The 15349-nt window shown below is 31.4% G+C and overlaps 1 protein-coding gene across 2 annotated transcripts in view; it reads left to right on the top strand.

Annotated features, from left to right (window-relative positions):
- LOC148629448 (dedicator of cytokinesis protein 7-like) overlaps positions 1-15349 on the top strand; it is a 38660-nt gene that overhangs the window by 19682 nt on the left and 3629 nt on the right. The window contains exons 28-43 of one of the 2 annotated variants that reach the window (XM_088551330.1): positions 217-393; positions 3756-3980; positions 5235-5391; positions 5819-5918; positions 6411-6510; positions 6882-7013; positions 8265-8417; positions 8698-8856; positions 9369-9545; positions 10941-11057; positions 11740-11883; positions 12114-12245; positions 12713-12847; positions 13088-13177; positions 13880-13970; positions 14689-14834. In XM_088551330.1, the coding sequence (XP_088407456.1) occupies positions 217-393; positions 3756-3980; positions 5235-5391; positions 5819-5918; positions 6411-6510; positions 6882-7013; positions 8265-8417; positions 8698-8856; positions 9369-9545; positions 10941-11057; positions 11740-11883; positions 12114-12245; positions 12713-12847; positions 13088-13177; positions 13880-13970; positions 14689-14834 (2235 nt within the window). The remainder of the gene's footprint in view (positions 1-216; positions 394-3755; positions 3981-5234; positions 5392-5818; positions 5919-6410; positions 6511-6881; positions 7014-8264; positions 8418-8697; positions 8857-9368; positions 9546-10940; positions 11058-11739; positions 11884-12113; positions 12246-12712; positions 12848-13087; positions 13178-13879; positions 13971-14688; positions 14835-15349) is intronic. The other variant, XM_088551341.1, reaches the window with a different exon arrangement.

Raw genomic sequence — 15349 nt, 5'->3', positions numbered from 1 at the left:
TATATATGATTATTATTATTGTTGACCTGATTTTCTTTCTTAAAAAAACGAATCTATCTTTTCACAATCAATAGGCACTTCAATGGAAGAAACTTACAACATTTCTTACACATGTATTATTGTATATTTCTTTCAGGTTTTATTAAATTCTACTATTCTTTTTGCTATCTTAAAGTCATACTGGTTATTATGACCATAGAAGTTTTTCCTTTTCAGCCAAGGAAGTGTAACCTGAATGCTGAAGCTACTAGAAACCTTCTGATCTGTTTTATGTGGGTGATAAAGAACATTGACCAATCAGTATTACGTCAGTGGTGGTCAGATCTTGATGTGGGTGTGTTACAACAGATTCTGGACGTCATTTATTTTGTTGTATCTAACTTTGAATATAGGGTAGGTATTAAGCATTTGTACAGTATGTACACACATGTATTTGGTTAAACACTGACTGAGTATGATTGTATGTAAATCTAAGGTTATTAACAACAGAATGTGTAATGGTGTATGTAATATTGTTGTTTTGCATGACAAGAACTACATGTATGATATGGTGATAGTACTGATCATGGAATAATATGTGAAAGTATTTTTGTATGTAGATACTAATTTTTTTAAAATTACTTCAGAAATTCAGTATATTTCCAGCCAGTCTCAATGCCTTTTTGATTGGTAAATCCTAAAACTAAAAATTAGATGCATGCAACTATGTGTAATACTGAATTTTGCCAAAATGTTTAAGGCATTCAGTTAGTATCAAATTCATCTTTGTAAATCAATATTAACAAATGTGTCTGGATACTGAATGATATTTCATTAAATATAATACTTTCTTTGTTAACAGAAACTTATACTGTTTATGTATGCATAACACAGTAATAAGCTAAAAAACATGTTATAATTCCTTTAAAGAAGCCAAATTTTTTTATGTATTTTTCTTAGGAAATATTGACCACACGTGTTTACACTTATTTAAGCCTGTTATATCAAGAGATCGTTAAAAAAAATATTTAGTTTTTTAAGCATTTGGGTAATATTTGCAGAAAAAAAAACAACCTTCAAAAAATTTTACGAAAAATTTGCAAGGATACAATAAAACATGACATCAATTTTGATACTCTTAAGGAAATTCCCATATTTTTTTCTGGAGTTGATTTGTGGTTATGTTTTCTGCTGTATAGACTTTTATACAATATGCGAAAATGTTCAAATTATTGTAGACACAAAACTTGCTCCAAAAGGTGTAGTTCCATTTTTTTTGCCATTTACAGAAGTTTTCTTAATACTAACTGCATGTAACCAATTGGCATTTATAATCAAATGATTATGATTGACTAATTATGTTTGTATAAGTTAATGCTGGAATTTTTACAAGTGCTGCTATGGTAAAGCTGAGTGGATGAAACAAAATATTGCATTTCCTCAAACTTTTTCTTGCTTCTAGAATTAGAAGTTAAATTTCCTTGTTTCATTGTTGTAATTTGAATACTTAGGTGGTAAAACAACTTTTCTAACTTTTGTTGTTGTATAGTAGATTGCATAGATAAGATTTATAATAAAGCTTTTAGCTTATAGGATTAGGTATCATGAATCATCTAACATTCACCAAAATAATTTAATAATTGAGAGTTAGTTGTTGTATTGAAGATTGACCTCTTCTTATTTTCTGAGTGAGCTTTTGTATTTTGTTTATTTTTGGAAAGATTTATTTTAAAACATGCACAGTTCTTTCTCTTGTTTTCTTTGTTCAGCACTCTCTCAGAAACATATTCATTAATACTCATAACATAAGCAAAATAAAAAAAAATGCCACCTTTAGATGTGAACACACAAATGTAGGATTTCATTTCATACATGTGATGAGTTATAATGGATTTGGATTTGGACTGGTTCAATTGTAATTATACTTGTTGGTTGCTTATGTATAAGCCAACCATATGGATCTATACCCCACAAACATTATCTATTGGACACAATAACCTGATTGTTACAATATGCATTGTATTATTGTGGTGTTTTGTTAATTATTGGTTGTGGTTTTGTACATTAACAGGATTTTGGAGACTTGCATTTATTTGGACACCAAAGAAACCAGTGTGTACCATCTCCCTCGACACTGTAGCATGTATTACACATCCTGTAGATTATCCAAAAACATAACCTTTAACCTTTGAGTATATTATGAAGTCATCCATCATTACATCGTTAGTATCACAATAGTGGCATGATATGTTGTGTGGTCACCCATGCATGAATTTTTTCACTTCTGAGTCGGAGAAAGAAGAGCATGTCCAAGAGAAAGAGAATTTTATGGTGTAGATAGTTGTGCTACTGACCATAAACAAATATATTTTAATATAAATACTCAGAGATATCTTAAGTAGTCCTCTGTAAAAGAAAAAAAAAGTTTACTTTTATGACAATTAAGATAGAGCATACCTATTCAGGGTAGTATTCTTTTGGGCATATATTGTAGTATACATTGTATTTTTAGCAATCTAATAGTGGAAAAACTTATCTTTAAACTCCTTAAAAAGAAATTACTGGGTAGACAAAATGCTTAAATGGCAAAACTATAAGAATTTGTTTCCAAAAGTCTTTTTTCAAGAAGAGATGATTGGCAAGAAAATATATCTTAGAAACATGTCAGATGATTTATTTTTCACAAATTTATAAAAATAATTCTATAGGCCAAACTTTCATTTGTTTAGAATATCTAGAAAAAAAGCTATTTGATTTATATAAAATTCACCAACATAACATGTCAGTTACATTTGTTTCTTCTAAAATTGAAGCTTCAATGTATGACCAACATCTTGTCTGAGAAAATATTTTCATATCATATTAGTATTTTAATAATCATTTTCCCCCTCAGAAGTAAATTATTTTTTTCATTTAAGAATACATGTTATTTATTTATTTATTTTTTTTATTTTAATTCATAACTTTATTTGATAGAAGATGTAATTTGACCTTCCTTCGATACAGAAGTAGTGTGAATATTTTTTTCTTTCTATTGTACTTTGGACTTGCTATCTTACTGATTAAGTTGTTTGGTAATATACAAAGGGGTAAATTTATGAACACTAGTTTCAGGCCTACTATTTTGCCGAAGTTTCAACTTACTATTTGAAATTTTCTATTTGTCCAATTTAAAGCTAAATAACTATCTGAATGCTAATATACAGAAATTACGAGCTGTTGTGTCGTAATTTAGTCACAAGGAGGGCACAAAACTGCTTCCACGCAGTTTTCAAAGAATTCTCACAAAAATGAGGGGGTTAAGGGTAGTTTTTTTTATCCAAAAATATAGAGCACAATCTATGAACAACAAAATCTTTTGTCAGGAGTTATGATGGTGCAGAAGGCTATTTTTGTATAAATATGAAAGAATTCTACAAATGCGTTCTACATCCTCTGAATAAAAATTTCTCATGAAATAAACTATTTTTAACACAATTTGGCTAAATTTTAGTTTTTGGGACTGATGTTGATATTTTCTGGACATACTCCCATATTCATAAAATTATCATTTTCATTTGGAAGCATTAGTTAAACAAGATTCAATGATTAACAAATGATAGGCAAAAACTTAATGCATGTATTGTCTGTTTGAACATCAAATGATCTGCATGGATAAAATTTCTGATAAACAAATTTACTAAGTATGTGGATACAAATGCTTGTTGAAACATCTCTTTCTCTGAGTATTTATGAAATAAATGTGCCCCATTGATATTGTACTATTGGATTCTCAGGCGAAATGGGCCAGAGTTCAAAATCTGTGCTTTAATTTATCTGGCTCAACGGACACACTGGAAGATTGGAATGAAGGTGCTGAAAGTTCTCGTCCAAAAAGTGCAAGTTTACCAAAATCCTATGAGCAGATATGGGAAGGCATTCAGAGGAAGTCAGTGGATTTTCTCCGTGGATCAGGATCTCTACTTAATAGGAGTTTAAGTAGAGATGATACTATATCACAGGTATATCTCCAGGGATAACTTTAGGATAACATATTATTAAATTACGTTTTGTTTTCAGTTTTGAAAAGCTGTACTGTTTGGTTGGGGACTTATATAATTGCTTTTATTAGTTGCTTTCTGCTCATTTGATATAGAGCTAAGCTGCATATTTATTATATTTACTTTAGTTTTTTATTGTTTCAATTTGTTCATGATTTTACGTTTTGTTTTCTTCAGAAGGGATTGAATATTTTAACACAACATTTTTGTCAGTTCATTGTAAACACAATAATTTTGGGATATTTTGCTTTATTACCAATTATAGTAAGTCACATAAGAAAAATAATAGTGTCTGAACATGCATTTCAACGTTTTTTTTTGAGCTGCAGACTTGTGACACCACTGGCACTGTTTTATAAACGTAAATTAACAATTAAATGGAGTGATGATGTATGTGACCTACCCCCATGTGTGCATGGTGGTTCTAGAACTGCACATTAGTTCATTATGATCAGTCATAATCTAGGACAAACATAACTGCATCTTGCACATGTGCATAAGTCTGAGCACACATATGTTTTGTTCATGTCCATTAAATTTTTTACTCATTGTTTCATCCATTTTCTCACAATGATAGGGACATTAATGAAGTACATATTATCTTTTTAAATTACAATTTATAGTAGGTAGATAATGTATAAACTTTTATTGGAAGAATCAAAATACAGAATATATTAGCTGTATTAACATATTGTAGGTTTGTCAGGTTTAACACAATCCTCCTTGGATTTAATTGTTTTTGATGAGATGATCAAATATTTTGAGCACTTCATAAACACATAAATTATTGTTTTACTCCTAACTTGATGTTTATTGAAAGTTCTTTGTTGTAATTGCAAACCATTATACATGTTGCCATTTTGGGGTTTTGGGTTTTTGGGGTTTTTGTAACCTTAAAATTTGTATTCTTCACAGAATTATCTTTCTTCACGTAATATTCTTTAACCATCAGTATCATGGTTAGCACTTACTAACAGTTGTCTTTGATAGGACAACACATACATGTATAACAACAAATAAGTTTGATCACTTTAAGGTTTATAAGGTATGCCATTATGACATGTAATTACCAACTTGTATAAAAGTTTATTGTCATTTTATGAAAGGTTTGTTGCTTAATATGTTAGATTAAGTGGTATTGCACTTCAGGTGATGTTGTGCATAGAAATTTTGTGTTTTTCCCTTTTTCTTACATAGTTTTGTGGTAATATATAGGGTAAGAAGAGTCTAGCCCAGTATTCCCAGCAGACACTGAAGAAGAGTGTTGACATGAAATCCAAGTTAGAAGAAGCCATCTTAGGAGTTTCCAATGCCAGAATGGAGATGATGAGAAGGAGACAGAATTCTTCAGCTTCTCTAGCTGGACTTTCTGGTATGATAATGATAATGTCATCATTGTTAATGTTACATATTTCATTTCATCTTTGTTTATTTTGTTTTTTAGCACAAGTTTTCACAGTTTTATTTACTATTTATATATATTGTTATATTATATGAAGCTTTGTATACATGTATGAAAGTTTTCACAGTTTTATTTACTATTTATATATATTATTATGTTATATGAAGCTTTGTATACGTGTATGAAAGCTTTTAACTTTTTCAGTTATTTGTGGTTAGAGACTTGTATTATTGACAATCAGAACTTTCAGAAAGGAACAAATAAAATCTACTTAATATAGTCATGCAACTGCCAAATCAAAGTCACAAAAGTTATTTCTGTAGTATGTTTGGAATAATTTCATAAAGTTATTCAGTTGACATAAAGGTATTTCAATAAGTGATGACTTATAATTTAGGTGAGAGGACGCCACCCATTGGAGGAGGCGATTCTGGTGGTAGGCTAAGATGGAGGAAAGACCAGCTACAATACAAACCTTCATTTGAACAGCCAGAAGTGTATGTTTCACACTTAACAACAATATCAATTCATTTTAATGCATCATCTTAAAAAAAAAAAAAAAACAATTGTAGATCCAAGTACAGTTGATATAGCTCTGTTAAGTTTGCAAAATTTATATTAAAGTAAGAACTATTATTAGATTTCCTCCAGTGGTGGATCTAGAGGGAGTGGGGGGTTCTGGAGTTTTGAATCCCTCCCCAGCTTTGATGGAGAAGTTAGTTAATTTCTTGCAAAATTTGGGCGAAATGAGCAAATGACACCCTGGAACCAACCTTTTTTTTCTGGAACCCCTCTGGATGCCCCTTTTTTTCAAAGGGGCATGGATCAGCCCCTGAGTATATTCTGAACTCTATTACAGAAGACTGGCAGAACCTTTTAGAATTGTGACAATATCAAAAGTGACAGTGGATTTGTCCATACCAGTTAAGTTATGATGTAAGATCTGTTGGTATTTGTACATTAAACGTTTGATGTAAATATAATTTCAGTACCAAACCAAGAGATATTGAGGCTGATGCTCACATCGAGGGTAACTTGGCTGCTGAAATCAGCATGATATGTTTAGATACAATTGAATTGATAACCCAGGTTAGTTACACAAATAGAGAGTAATTTGGCTGCTGAGATCAGCATAATACATTTAGATACAATGGAATTGATAACCCAGCTTAGTTACACCATTCTAATAACTACCAATGCCATGTCCCTCCCTCATTTTGGGGTGGTTGACAAATGAATTAATAACTACCGATACCATGTCCCTTCCTCACTTTGGGGTGGAGGACAAATGAATTAATAACTACCGATACCATGTCACTTCCTCACTTTGGGGTGGAGGACAAATATTAGATTCATGCCATTTATCAATTGCCTTTACTGAACCTTCAAATTAATGCTTAATGTCTAATTTAGATTAAGGAATGTTTATTGTTTAGTATAGAAAAGATTTTATTGTACAGATTGCCAGAGCTAATGGTCACAACCAGTTACTAAGCAGTGCACTGAAAGTCTTACTACATAGTTTTGGATTAAACCAAAGTACTCTAGTCCTACAGAATATGTTTGCTTCTCAAAGAGCATTGGTAACAAGGGTAAGTATAATTCTTGTCTTGATTATATATATTTATTTCAAATGAGGCCAATTGAAATTGACTTGAAGTTTTTTTTTTAATTTTCAAATCATGATTAAGATTTTTTCTGTCTTTGCTAACATTGTGGATCTATTTTGACACTACTGATTCATTTCATGTGAAAAACACTACTGATTCATTTCATGTGAAAAAAATATTACATGTAATACAAAAATTGATGTTTTTTTTTCACAAGTGATCCTGGACAAAAATGAAAAAAGGGGCTAGTTCGCATTCAATGCAAGCTGTATATATAGTTTATAGCGTAGATTGTACAACTGGTGGGCACAACATAGACCACACAGCTTGAGCTAATAAGAAATGAGGAACATATTTGTGCCACAAAGCTCAAATCTTGTTGAAAAATCTACTAAAAAATTCTCCCTTCTTTGCCATTTTTTTTGTGAATGTTGGACAAAAATCTACAAATTAATTTTATGAGGGCTTATATTAAAAATGTGTCATTATTTTGATATAATGACACATTTTAAATGTAAGCCCAAGCTTAATTTAAAGTCTATTTTAGCTGGCTGATAGGGCAATTCTTATTAGGGGTTTAACAATTCTATTCCTTCTCAATTGGATAAATATTACGATTCTTGACTGACGATCAGATTCATATCTTGATCTTATTAGATAGGTCACATTGGTGTTATACCCCTGGCAAACAAAGTACATAGAAATCACCCCTTTTGTCTGTCCGTCTGTCCTTCTGTCCCTATTTCTTGTAAGCACAACTCCTAAACCACTCTATGAATTTTGATGAAATTTCATAGAAAGGTTTGGTATGATATGGAGATGTGCATGAAGGAATATAATTACTATTGGATGACTGAAAGGGAGATAATCCAAATCAAGGGGTTTACATTTGAAGCAGGGTGTGTTCTCTTTGTTACCTTGCTCACAGTATTTCTTGTTTCTATTAAATTTCAACAAGGTATAAAAATGCCACAATGTGGGTATAGATACTGACATGCCAGTAGTTCTTTAAGTTTCAGTATTTTCACTGCAGATTAAGCAGTTTCAGATTAAAACATAATTTTAACCTGATAATCACTTTTTGAAACAAGAAAATTGAATGATTACAGTATGGATGCAGGATTTTTTCCAGTACATTTATTGCAAAGAATTATTTATCAAAGTTTTTTTTTCCTTTTCATATTGAATGTGATTTTAATTCTTCACTACACTATAACCTTATTTTAATTTCAGTATCTAGATCCACTGTTTGAGGAAGAAACTGAGCAGTGTGCTGACCTCTGTCTTCGCCTGTTGAAGCATTGTAGTTCATGTATTGGGAACATACGATCACAGGCCAGTGCCTCCCTCTACATGCTGATGAGACAGAACTTTGAACTGGGAAATGTAAGTGACCACTGTCTTGCCAGTTTCTTGAAATTTGATTTGGATGATGAGGAATAATTTAAAAGGTTTCTTGAGAATCCATATACAAGGGGAAAATGCCATTAAAAGTTCTCAAGTTACACATGCTTTATTGTTTTAGTAAAGAATTTCTTGAAATAATCACGGTCTGAAATTCGTTGTCAATTTATTACTATGGATAACTACATCCTGATCTGTTTTGGGGCAATAAATTGTTGATTACTTTCATGACTGAATATTTTATATGCTTTTATTTTTTTAGAACTTTGCCAGAGTGAAGATGCAAGTGACCATGTCCCTAAGTTCATTGGTTGGTCAGAACCAGAACTTTAATGAAGAATTTCTTCGTAAATCTCTGAAGACTATCCTGACTTATGCTGAGTCTGATTATGACCTGCAAGAAACTACTTTCCCAGAACAGGTAAACAAGTGCATTGAGTTAGTTTCAGGAGTGGATCCAGGATTCCAGGTTAAGGTTAACCTAAATAGAATTAAAAGCCAAGCAAGGCAAGAAAAGGAAATTTATTTGGGTAGAATTGTGAAAAAAACAAGTTTTCATAAGAAAAAATTTTTTTTCCCAATTTTTGAAGGAGTGTTCACCCAACACATCTTACCAGTGCATGGTAAAACAATATTTGATTTTAAATGATTGAAAGGTATTTCTGAGTTAAATATTGACTTTTTGGTGTTCGTTTACAACCTTTTTTTATAGTGAAGGGGAAATTAAAGCTTCTCATTGTATTTCTTCTATTAAGGATTTTTAACTTGAGAAATGGTGTGTCTCTAATTTTTAATTACATCAAATATTTTTTTTCATATGTGCAATACATCAGTTCCATTGGTATGCAGAAACTAAAATAATTTTCTGTCAGAACTGTCAATGACAGCATTTAACAAATAAAGAAATCTAAACACTTTTATTCAACACTTAAGGTAAAAGATTTGGTGTTTAATCTTCATATGATACTGTCTGACACTGTAAAAATGAAAGAGTTCCAAGAAGATCCGGAAATGCTGTTAGATTTGATGTACCGTATTGCTAAAGGTTACCAGAACTCTCCTGATCTTAGGTTAACTTGGTTACAGAATATGGCTTCCAAGCATAGTGAGGTAAGTCAAGCTAGATTTTAGATTAAAGAACTTTATATGGTAAAATTATACTTTAAACATTTTTATTTGTTTACTTTCATATCTGCCGGTCCATATAACCCTCTATAGACCAGTAGGAAATTATCTGGGTCACCTTATTTTCATATTAAAAACATTACATCATACTTTAAGATGTTGTTCTCTTTTCTTCCACACAAATGATCTAGAGTACAATAATTTGAAAAGTATACTATAGTAAATAGTTATACTACTAAGGGTCATATTGCAGCTACCCTTGAACAAGAGGGATGTTTATTGGAATCTCCTTGTTCGTTCCTCTGTCCATCCTTCTGTCCGTCTGTCATTTCACTCATCTGTCCTGTCTGTCCATTTGTCTGAATTTTGTCACAATTATCTAGGCTCTTAATAGGTGGATGATTTCGAATGTGGTGTGTGGCCTGATATAAGCTGGGCATACATTGTAAGCAATTTTGTTTGCTGTTTTTTTATCAACTTACTGTTTTTTTTTGTTTTTTTTAGGCTCAGCAATTTTTTGTCATATGAAATAGTAGAGAAAATTTTGTCACAAAATGGCTGGATTGGTTTAAAATTTGGTGTGTTGCTATATATGTAGATAGAACATACTTTTTAAGATTTTGCGTGCTGTATGATATTGATTTCATCAAGTGGATATATCCCTTGCACAACAACACATGCAACATTTTTTGGGTGTCCAACCCAGCATCATGAATAATTTGCTAAATACCTTTATATTTCTTTTATTTCTGTATCTTATATTGTATATGTAATTGTTTCTCTTTTTTAGTATAATAATTGTAACACCCCCCTGCAAACAAAATTTTGGGGGGTATACACAAATCAATCTGTCAATCAATCTATTTTGTCTATTTATCCCATAAGTGTGACTCCTTCTATACTGCTTGATGGAGCTTGATTAATCTTTATAGGCTGGTAAGGATCGTTTATACATGTAAATATAAGGAATATGACCATTATATAGGAATAATATATAATAGGGTAGATAATGCAACTAAAAAATTAAGTTTCAATCAGGAGAGTACGATTTTTTTGCTAATAGTATTTCTAGTAATGAATTACTTTTTAAATGTAGAAATATATACCAGTTTGATTACATTGGCCGTTCTAATACATTTGATGATACTTAATTATGGCAATAAACTTGCTGTGTTACCTGTTCATAGAAAAAAATTGCTCTTTAATGTGATTTTTTACCATACACTTATGGTACTATAGGTTTTGTCATCTTATTCTTGTTTGCTTACAAAAATTAGATTTGTTTTCTTTTTTTTTTCAGCACTATCATATCTTTTCATTTTCCCGTTTTTTTTTGTGCATCATTTTAAAAATACATTTGTAGTAATTATTTCCTTATAGAGAGGAAATCATGCTGAGGCTGCCCATTGTTGTGTCCATGCTGCTGCCCTGATAGCTGAGTACCTCAACATGATAGAGGACAAACCATACCTCCCTGTAGGCTGTGTAGATTACCAGGTAATCAATTCAAATCTATACCTCCCTTTAATGGTGTATGGATTACCAGGTAATAATTTCAAATCTTTACCTCCTTTAATGGTGTGTGGATTACCAGGTTATCAATTTAAATCTATACCTCCTGTATGGTTGTGTGGATTACCAGGTAATTGATATAAACCTATACCTCCCTGTAATGGAGTGTGAATTACCAGGTAATCAATGTCAATATTCTATGGTACAAATTTTACCTCCCTGTCAGATTAGTGGATACAGGGTAATCTGTGTCAACATTCTCCGGTACAAGGAATACCTCCACCCTGTAGGGGTGTGTGGATTACCAGTTAATCAATGTTAACACTATCAGATTCGAACCATACCTCAGTGTGGTTAGTGGATTACAAGGTAATCAGTGTTTACATTCTCAGGTATAATTAAAACAAACCATCATTGAAAATCCTGAGTCGGACTATGGAAGCAATTGAGATAGTTATCACAGATTGACTACAGTACAGACAAATTAATATGAAACTTACAGAATAGGATAAGCAACTTGATATCTGGCCGATACTTGCACTTTATGGAGACAATATTTAAAACACTATGAGCACGTTGTATTTGTTCTGCATCTGTTAAAGTTTCAATTATATACATGCTTACTACTTTTTGTTTGTAAGGATCTATAAATGTTCTGTATCTTCAGAAAATTACAATGAATGTATTGGAGGAGAGTGCCGTCTCAGATGATGTTGTCTCCCCTGATGAAGAAGGGATTTGTACTGGGAAGTACTTTACAGAGAGTGGACTAGTAGGGCTGATGGAACAGGCTGCTAGCTCATTTACTATGGTACAGATTTTTTGCAAACTTCCCTCTATTTCTTATTATTTTAGTACTGTAAAAATATGTAGTTGCACTGAGTTTGCTCATAAAGATAGTAAATATTTACACCAAAATTTATTCTAATTGCATATATATTTAAAGTTGAATTAAAGATAGTATAAGAATAAAAGAATTAAGTGCATCATGTCTTTTGTTTCCAATGGTTGAAAAATTAATTTGATATGATTTATCTTTAGGCTGGAATGTATGAAGCAGTAAATTTAGTCTACAAGATTTTGATCCCTATACATGAGGCTCATAATGAGTACAAGAAACTGGCTCAGATTCATCATAAATTGTATGATTCCTTCCAGAATGTCACACAACAGGTAAACAATTAACTTATGGAGATCATGTTCAGAGATAACAACTACTTATTAACATAAGCACATCTTTATGATATACAGAATTCATGACAAATATACCAGGTCTAGAAGAAGTAGCACTACCAAAAGTAAAAACAAACATAAATATGTGTACAAAATAATGCCTGGAACACCATTAAGAAAACACAGAAAATAAACAGCACAAAGCCATCTGAAAATTCAACTAGATGCTCTGGAAGGGTTAGAAGTTCCTGCTTTTTGCATGAAACCTGCTATGTTGCTTTTTTTTGGAAGGTCAAGTTCATAGAATAGATGATATAAAGACAGGCTGACTAAAACTGAATATTGGATTCACAAACTTAAATTTAATATTTGATCTTATATGTACATACAAATAGAAGGTCCATGGGTAAAGATTTTTTGAAGGACCAGTTTGAATGTGGTACAACTTCTTGTATACTGTGTTACAGGAAGGGAAGAGGATATTTGGTACTTACTTTAGAGTTGGTTTTTATGGACATAAATTTGGAGATTTGGATGGAGAAGAGTTTATTTATAAGGAACCAGCCATTACCAAATTGCCAGAGATTTCCCACAGACTGGAGGTCAGTAGACACCTTGAGCCTCAAGAGTACACTTTGAAACCTGTTTAATCAATTTATATGTATAACATAAGTTTATCAAACTTGTTTCACAAGTGGGTCATCAGTATCGTCCAATGTATTATGTTTTTTCTTTATAAAAGAAGCTTAATATTTATTTGCGAGGTATATGTAATTTTCAAGATATATTGACTTCAAATGAAAAAAATGTAAAAATTCTTTGATTTCTTGTTATTTGTACAGAATTTCTATGGAGACAGATTTGGTCAGGAGTTTATACAAATTATCAAGGACTCTAACACAGTAGAAAGAGACAAACTGGATCCTAATAAGGTATCAACTTATTGTAATTGTCCTTTATTTTAATGGAATAAGAGCAAGGACAGTTCTTCTTTGCTTACAAAAACATGCTGATATTTTCCTATTGAGCAGAGTCATTTGTCCCTTGCCAGTTCATTTGTTTCTTCATCTGAAACAACATTGGTCACATTTTCCTCAGTTTTTACAGGACAAAACGAGTGACATTAGTATGCAACATTATTCTGCTATTTTTAGTGCTACTGGACCCCATCTTTCAGTTCTACTGCACCCCATCTTTCTGTTCTACTGGACCCCATCTTTCAGTTCTACTGCACCCCATCTTTCTGCTCTACTGGACCCCATCTTTCAGTTCTACTGCACCCCATCTTTCTGCTCTACTGGACCCCATCTTTCTGTTTAATTGAACTTTAAATCAATGAAACATGAACATTTTGATCCCAGCTTATTGAATGATTTAGTATTTATTGTTTTGTAGCATGGTTGTAAAAGTTATAGGTATTATTCCAGCAATGTTGGACCACAACTGCTTTTCAAATAATGTTGATGAGGTTTGAAACAATTACATTTTGATGTTATCCTCAGCACAACATCACTTGAAAAGAGTTGGGATGTACTTACAACAGAATTACATGGTGTTGATATCCTTATTGCAATATTACATGTAACCTCGTGTTTGTTAGAGGTCTATTTTACAGATAATAATTTGAATTTCAGGCTTTCATTCAGATAACCTATGTGGAGCCATATTTTGACTTATATGAGAAGAGGAACAAAACTACTTATTTTGAACAGAATTATAATATCAGTGAGTATTCATTTATAGAATTATTTCAATAAGTATGGAGCTTTAGATATTTGTAAATGATTCATTTTTTTGTTGTGTTTTGTCTTTGTTTAAGCACAGGACTGAAGCCACAATTCAACAGCCTAAAAATATAACTTCAAATATCAAAATTTTATTGCAAATCAAATTAAGTGTCTGCCATCTTAAAGAACATTTGGTTACACTTGGCATCAGTATTAGATTTCCAATTCTAAATGAATTAATGAAAATCCTTGATTTGATCAAAATTTCTTTCTCTTTACACTTATTTCCTACAAGAATGCATTTCGTACATCTGATAAACAAAAACAATTTGTGATAAGTAGTTTTATTTTCTAAATATCCTCAATGCTATATGAATTTTGTTTTATTCTTTGCCTAATATAAACATTGATTTTGATAGGCTGATAATAACTGTGTCAGACAGAGTAAAAAGGGGTCAAAATAATCATTTTTATTGATTGATGTCAGCACTCCATTGACACTAGCATTGAAATAAAACTTAATTCTGACTTTTATCATTGTCCTGAATAAGCAGCTTCTAAAATGTGGTTGATTTTAGGGCCATTATGGGGTAAATGAATTTGTCCCTTTATTAATTTAGACTGAAATGTGTCTGTTAAATTTGATAGAAGGCAATTCATTTTCAGAAATGATTTTAAAGCTATTTGTATTTTTAATGTGATGTTTTCGTTTACAGAGAGATTTATGTATGCCACACCATTTACCTTGGATGGGAGAGCTCATGGAGAGTTGGCTGAACAGTACAAGAGGAAAACTCTGCTGACTACACACCAGACTTTCCCTTACATTAAAACTAGATTATCTGTCATTGGAAGAGAACAGGTACTGTTTTCCAAAGATTTTTGGTTCTACTTATTCAAAAAGAGGGAACAACAAGCATTTTATAAAAAACTAACTTAAGTAGCAGCTATTTATTTTTGATATTTTGTTTAAATTGTTATAGTAAACGGGTCTAGGACATAAGCCACCCGGACAAAAGCCCCCTGGATAAAAGCCCCCCATCTTATAATACGCTTAATGTTGATGTAAAAATATATATTTATTTTTGTTTGTTTAGTTAGGTTTTTTTTTGTGTGTATTTTTTTAATTTTTATTTTGTTGTGACTGTTCCTTTTATATTGGTATTGCATTTTATTTGTGTTTGTCTTTTTTATGTAATTTATAATTATTTTGTTTAGTGTACATTTAGGAAATTTTTGTTTGTATTAAAATGGTTCAATTTCTGTGTATCTTTTTTTCAAGGGTATACTCATTTTATATTTGATGTTATATTTCTTATTACCAGAATCTTTTGAAATTTCATCAATGAAATGAGAAAAGTTGCCAGTAATACACTT

This window comes from Perna viridis, chromosome 1 (assembly GCF_037379345.1).
Source record: "Perna viridis isolate PV_CMFRI_1.1 ecotype Kerala chromosome 1, ASM3737934v1, whole genome shotgun sequence".
Lineage (NCBI taxonomy): Eukaryota > Metazoa > Mollusca > Bivalvia > Mytilida > Mytilidae > Perna > Perna viridis.
Note: the sequence above shows the minus strand (reverse complement) of the source record. Positions and strands in the feature narration are given on the sequence as shown.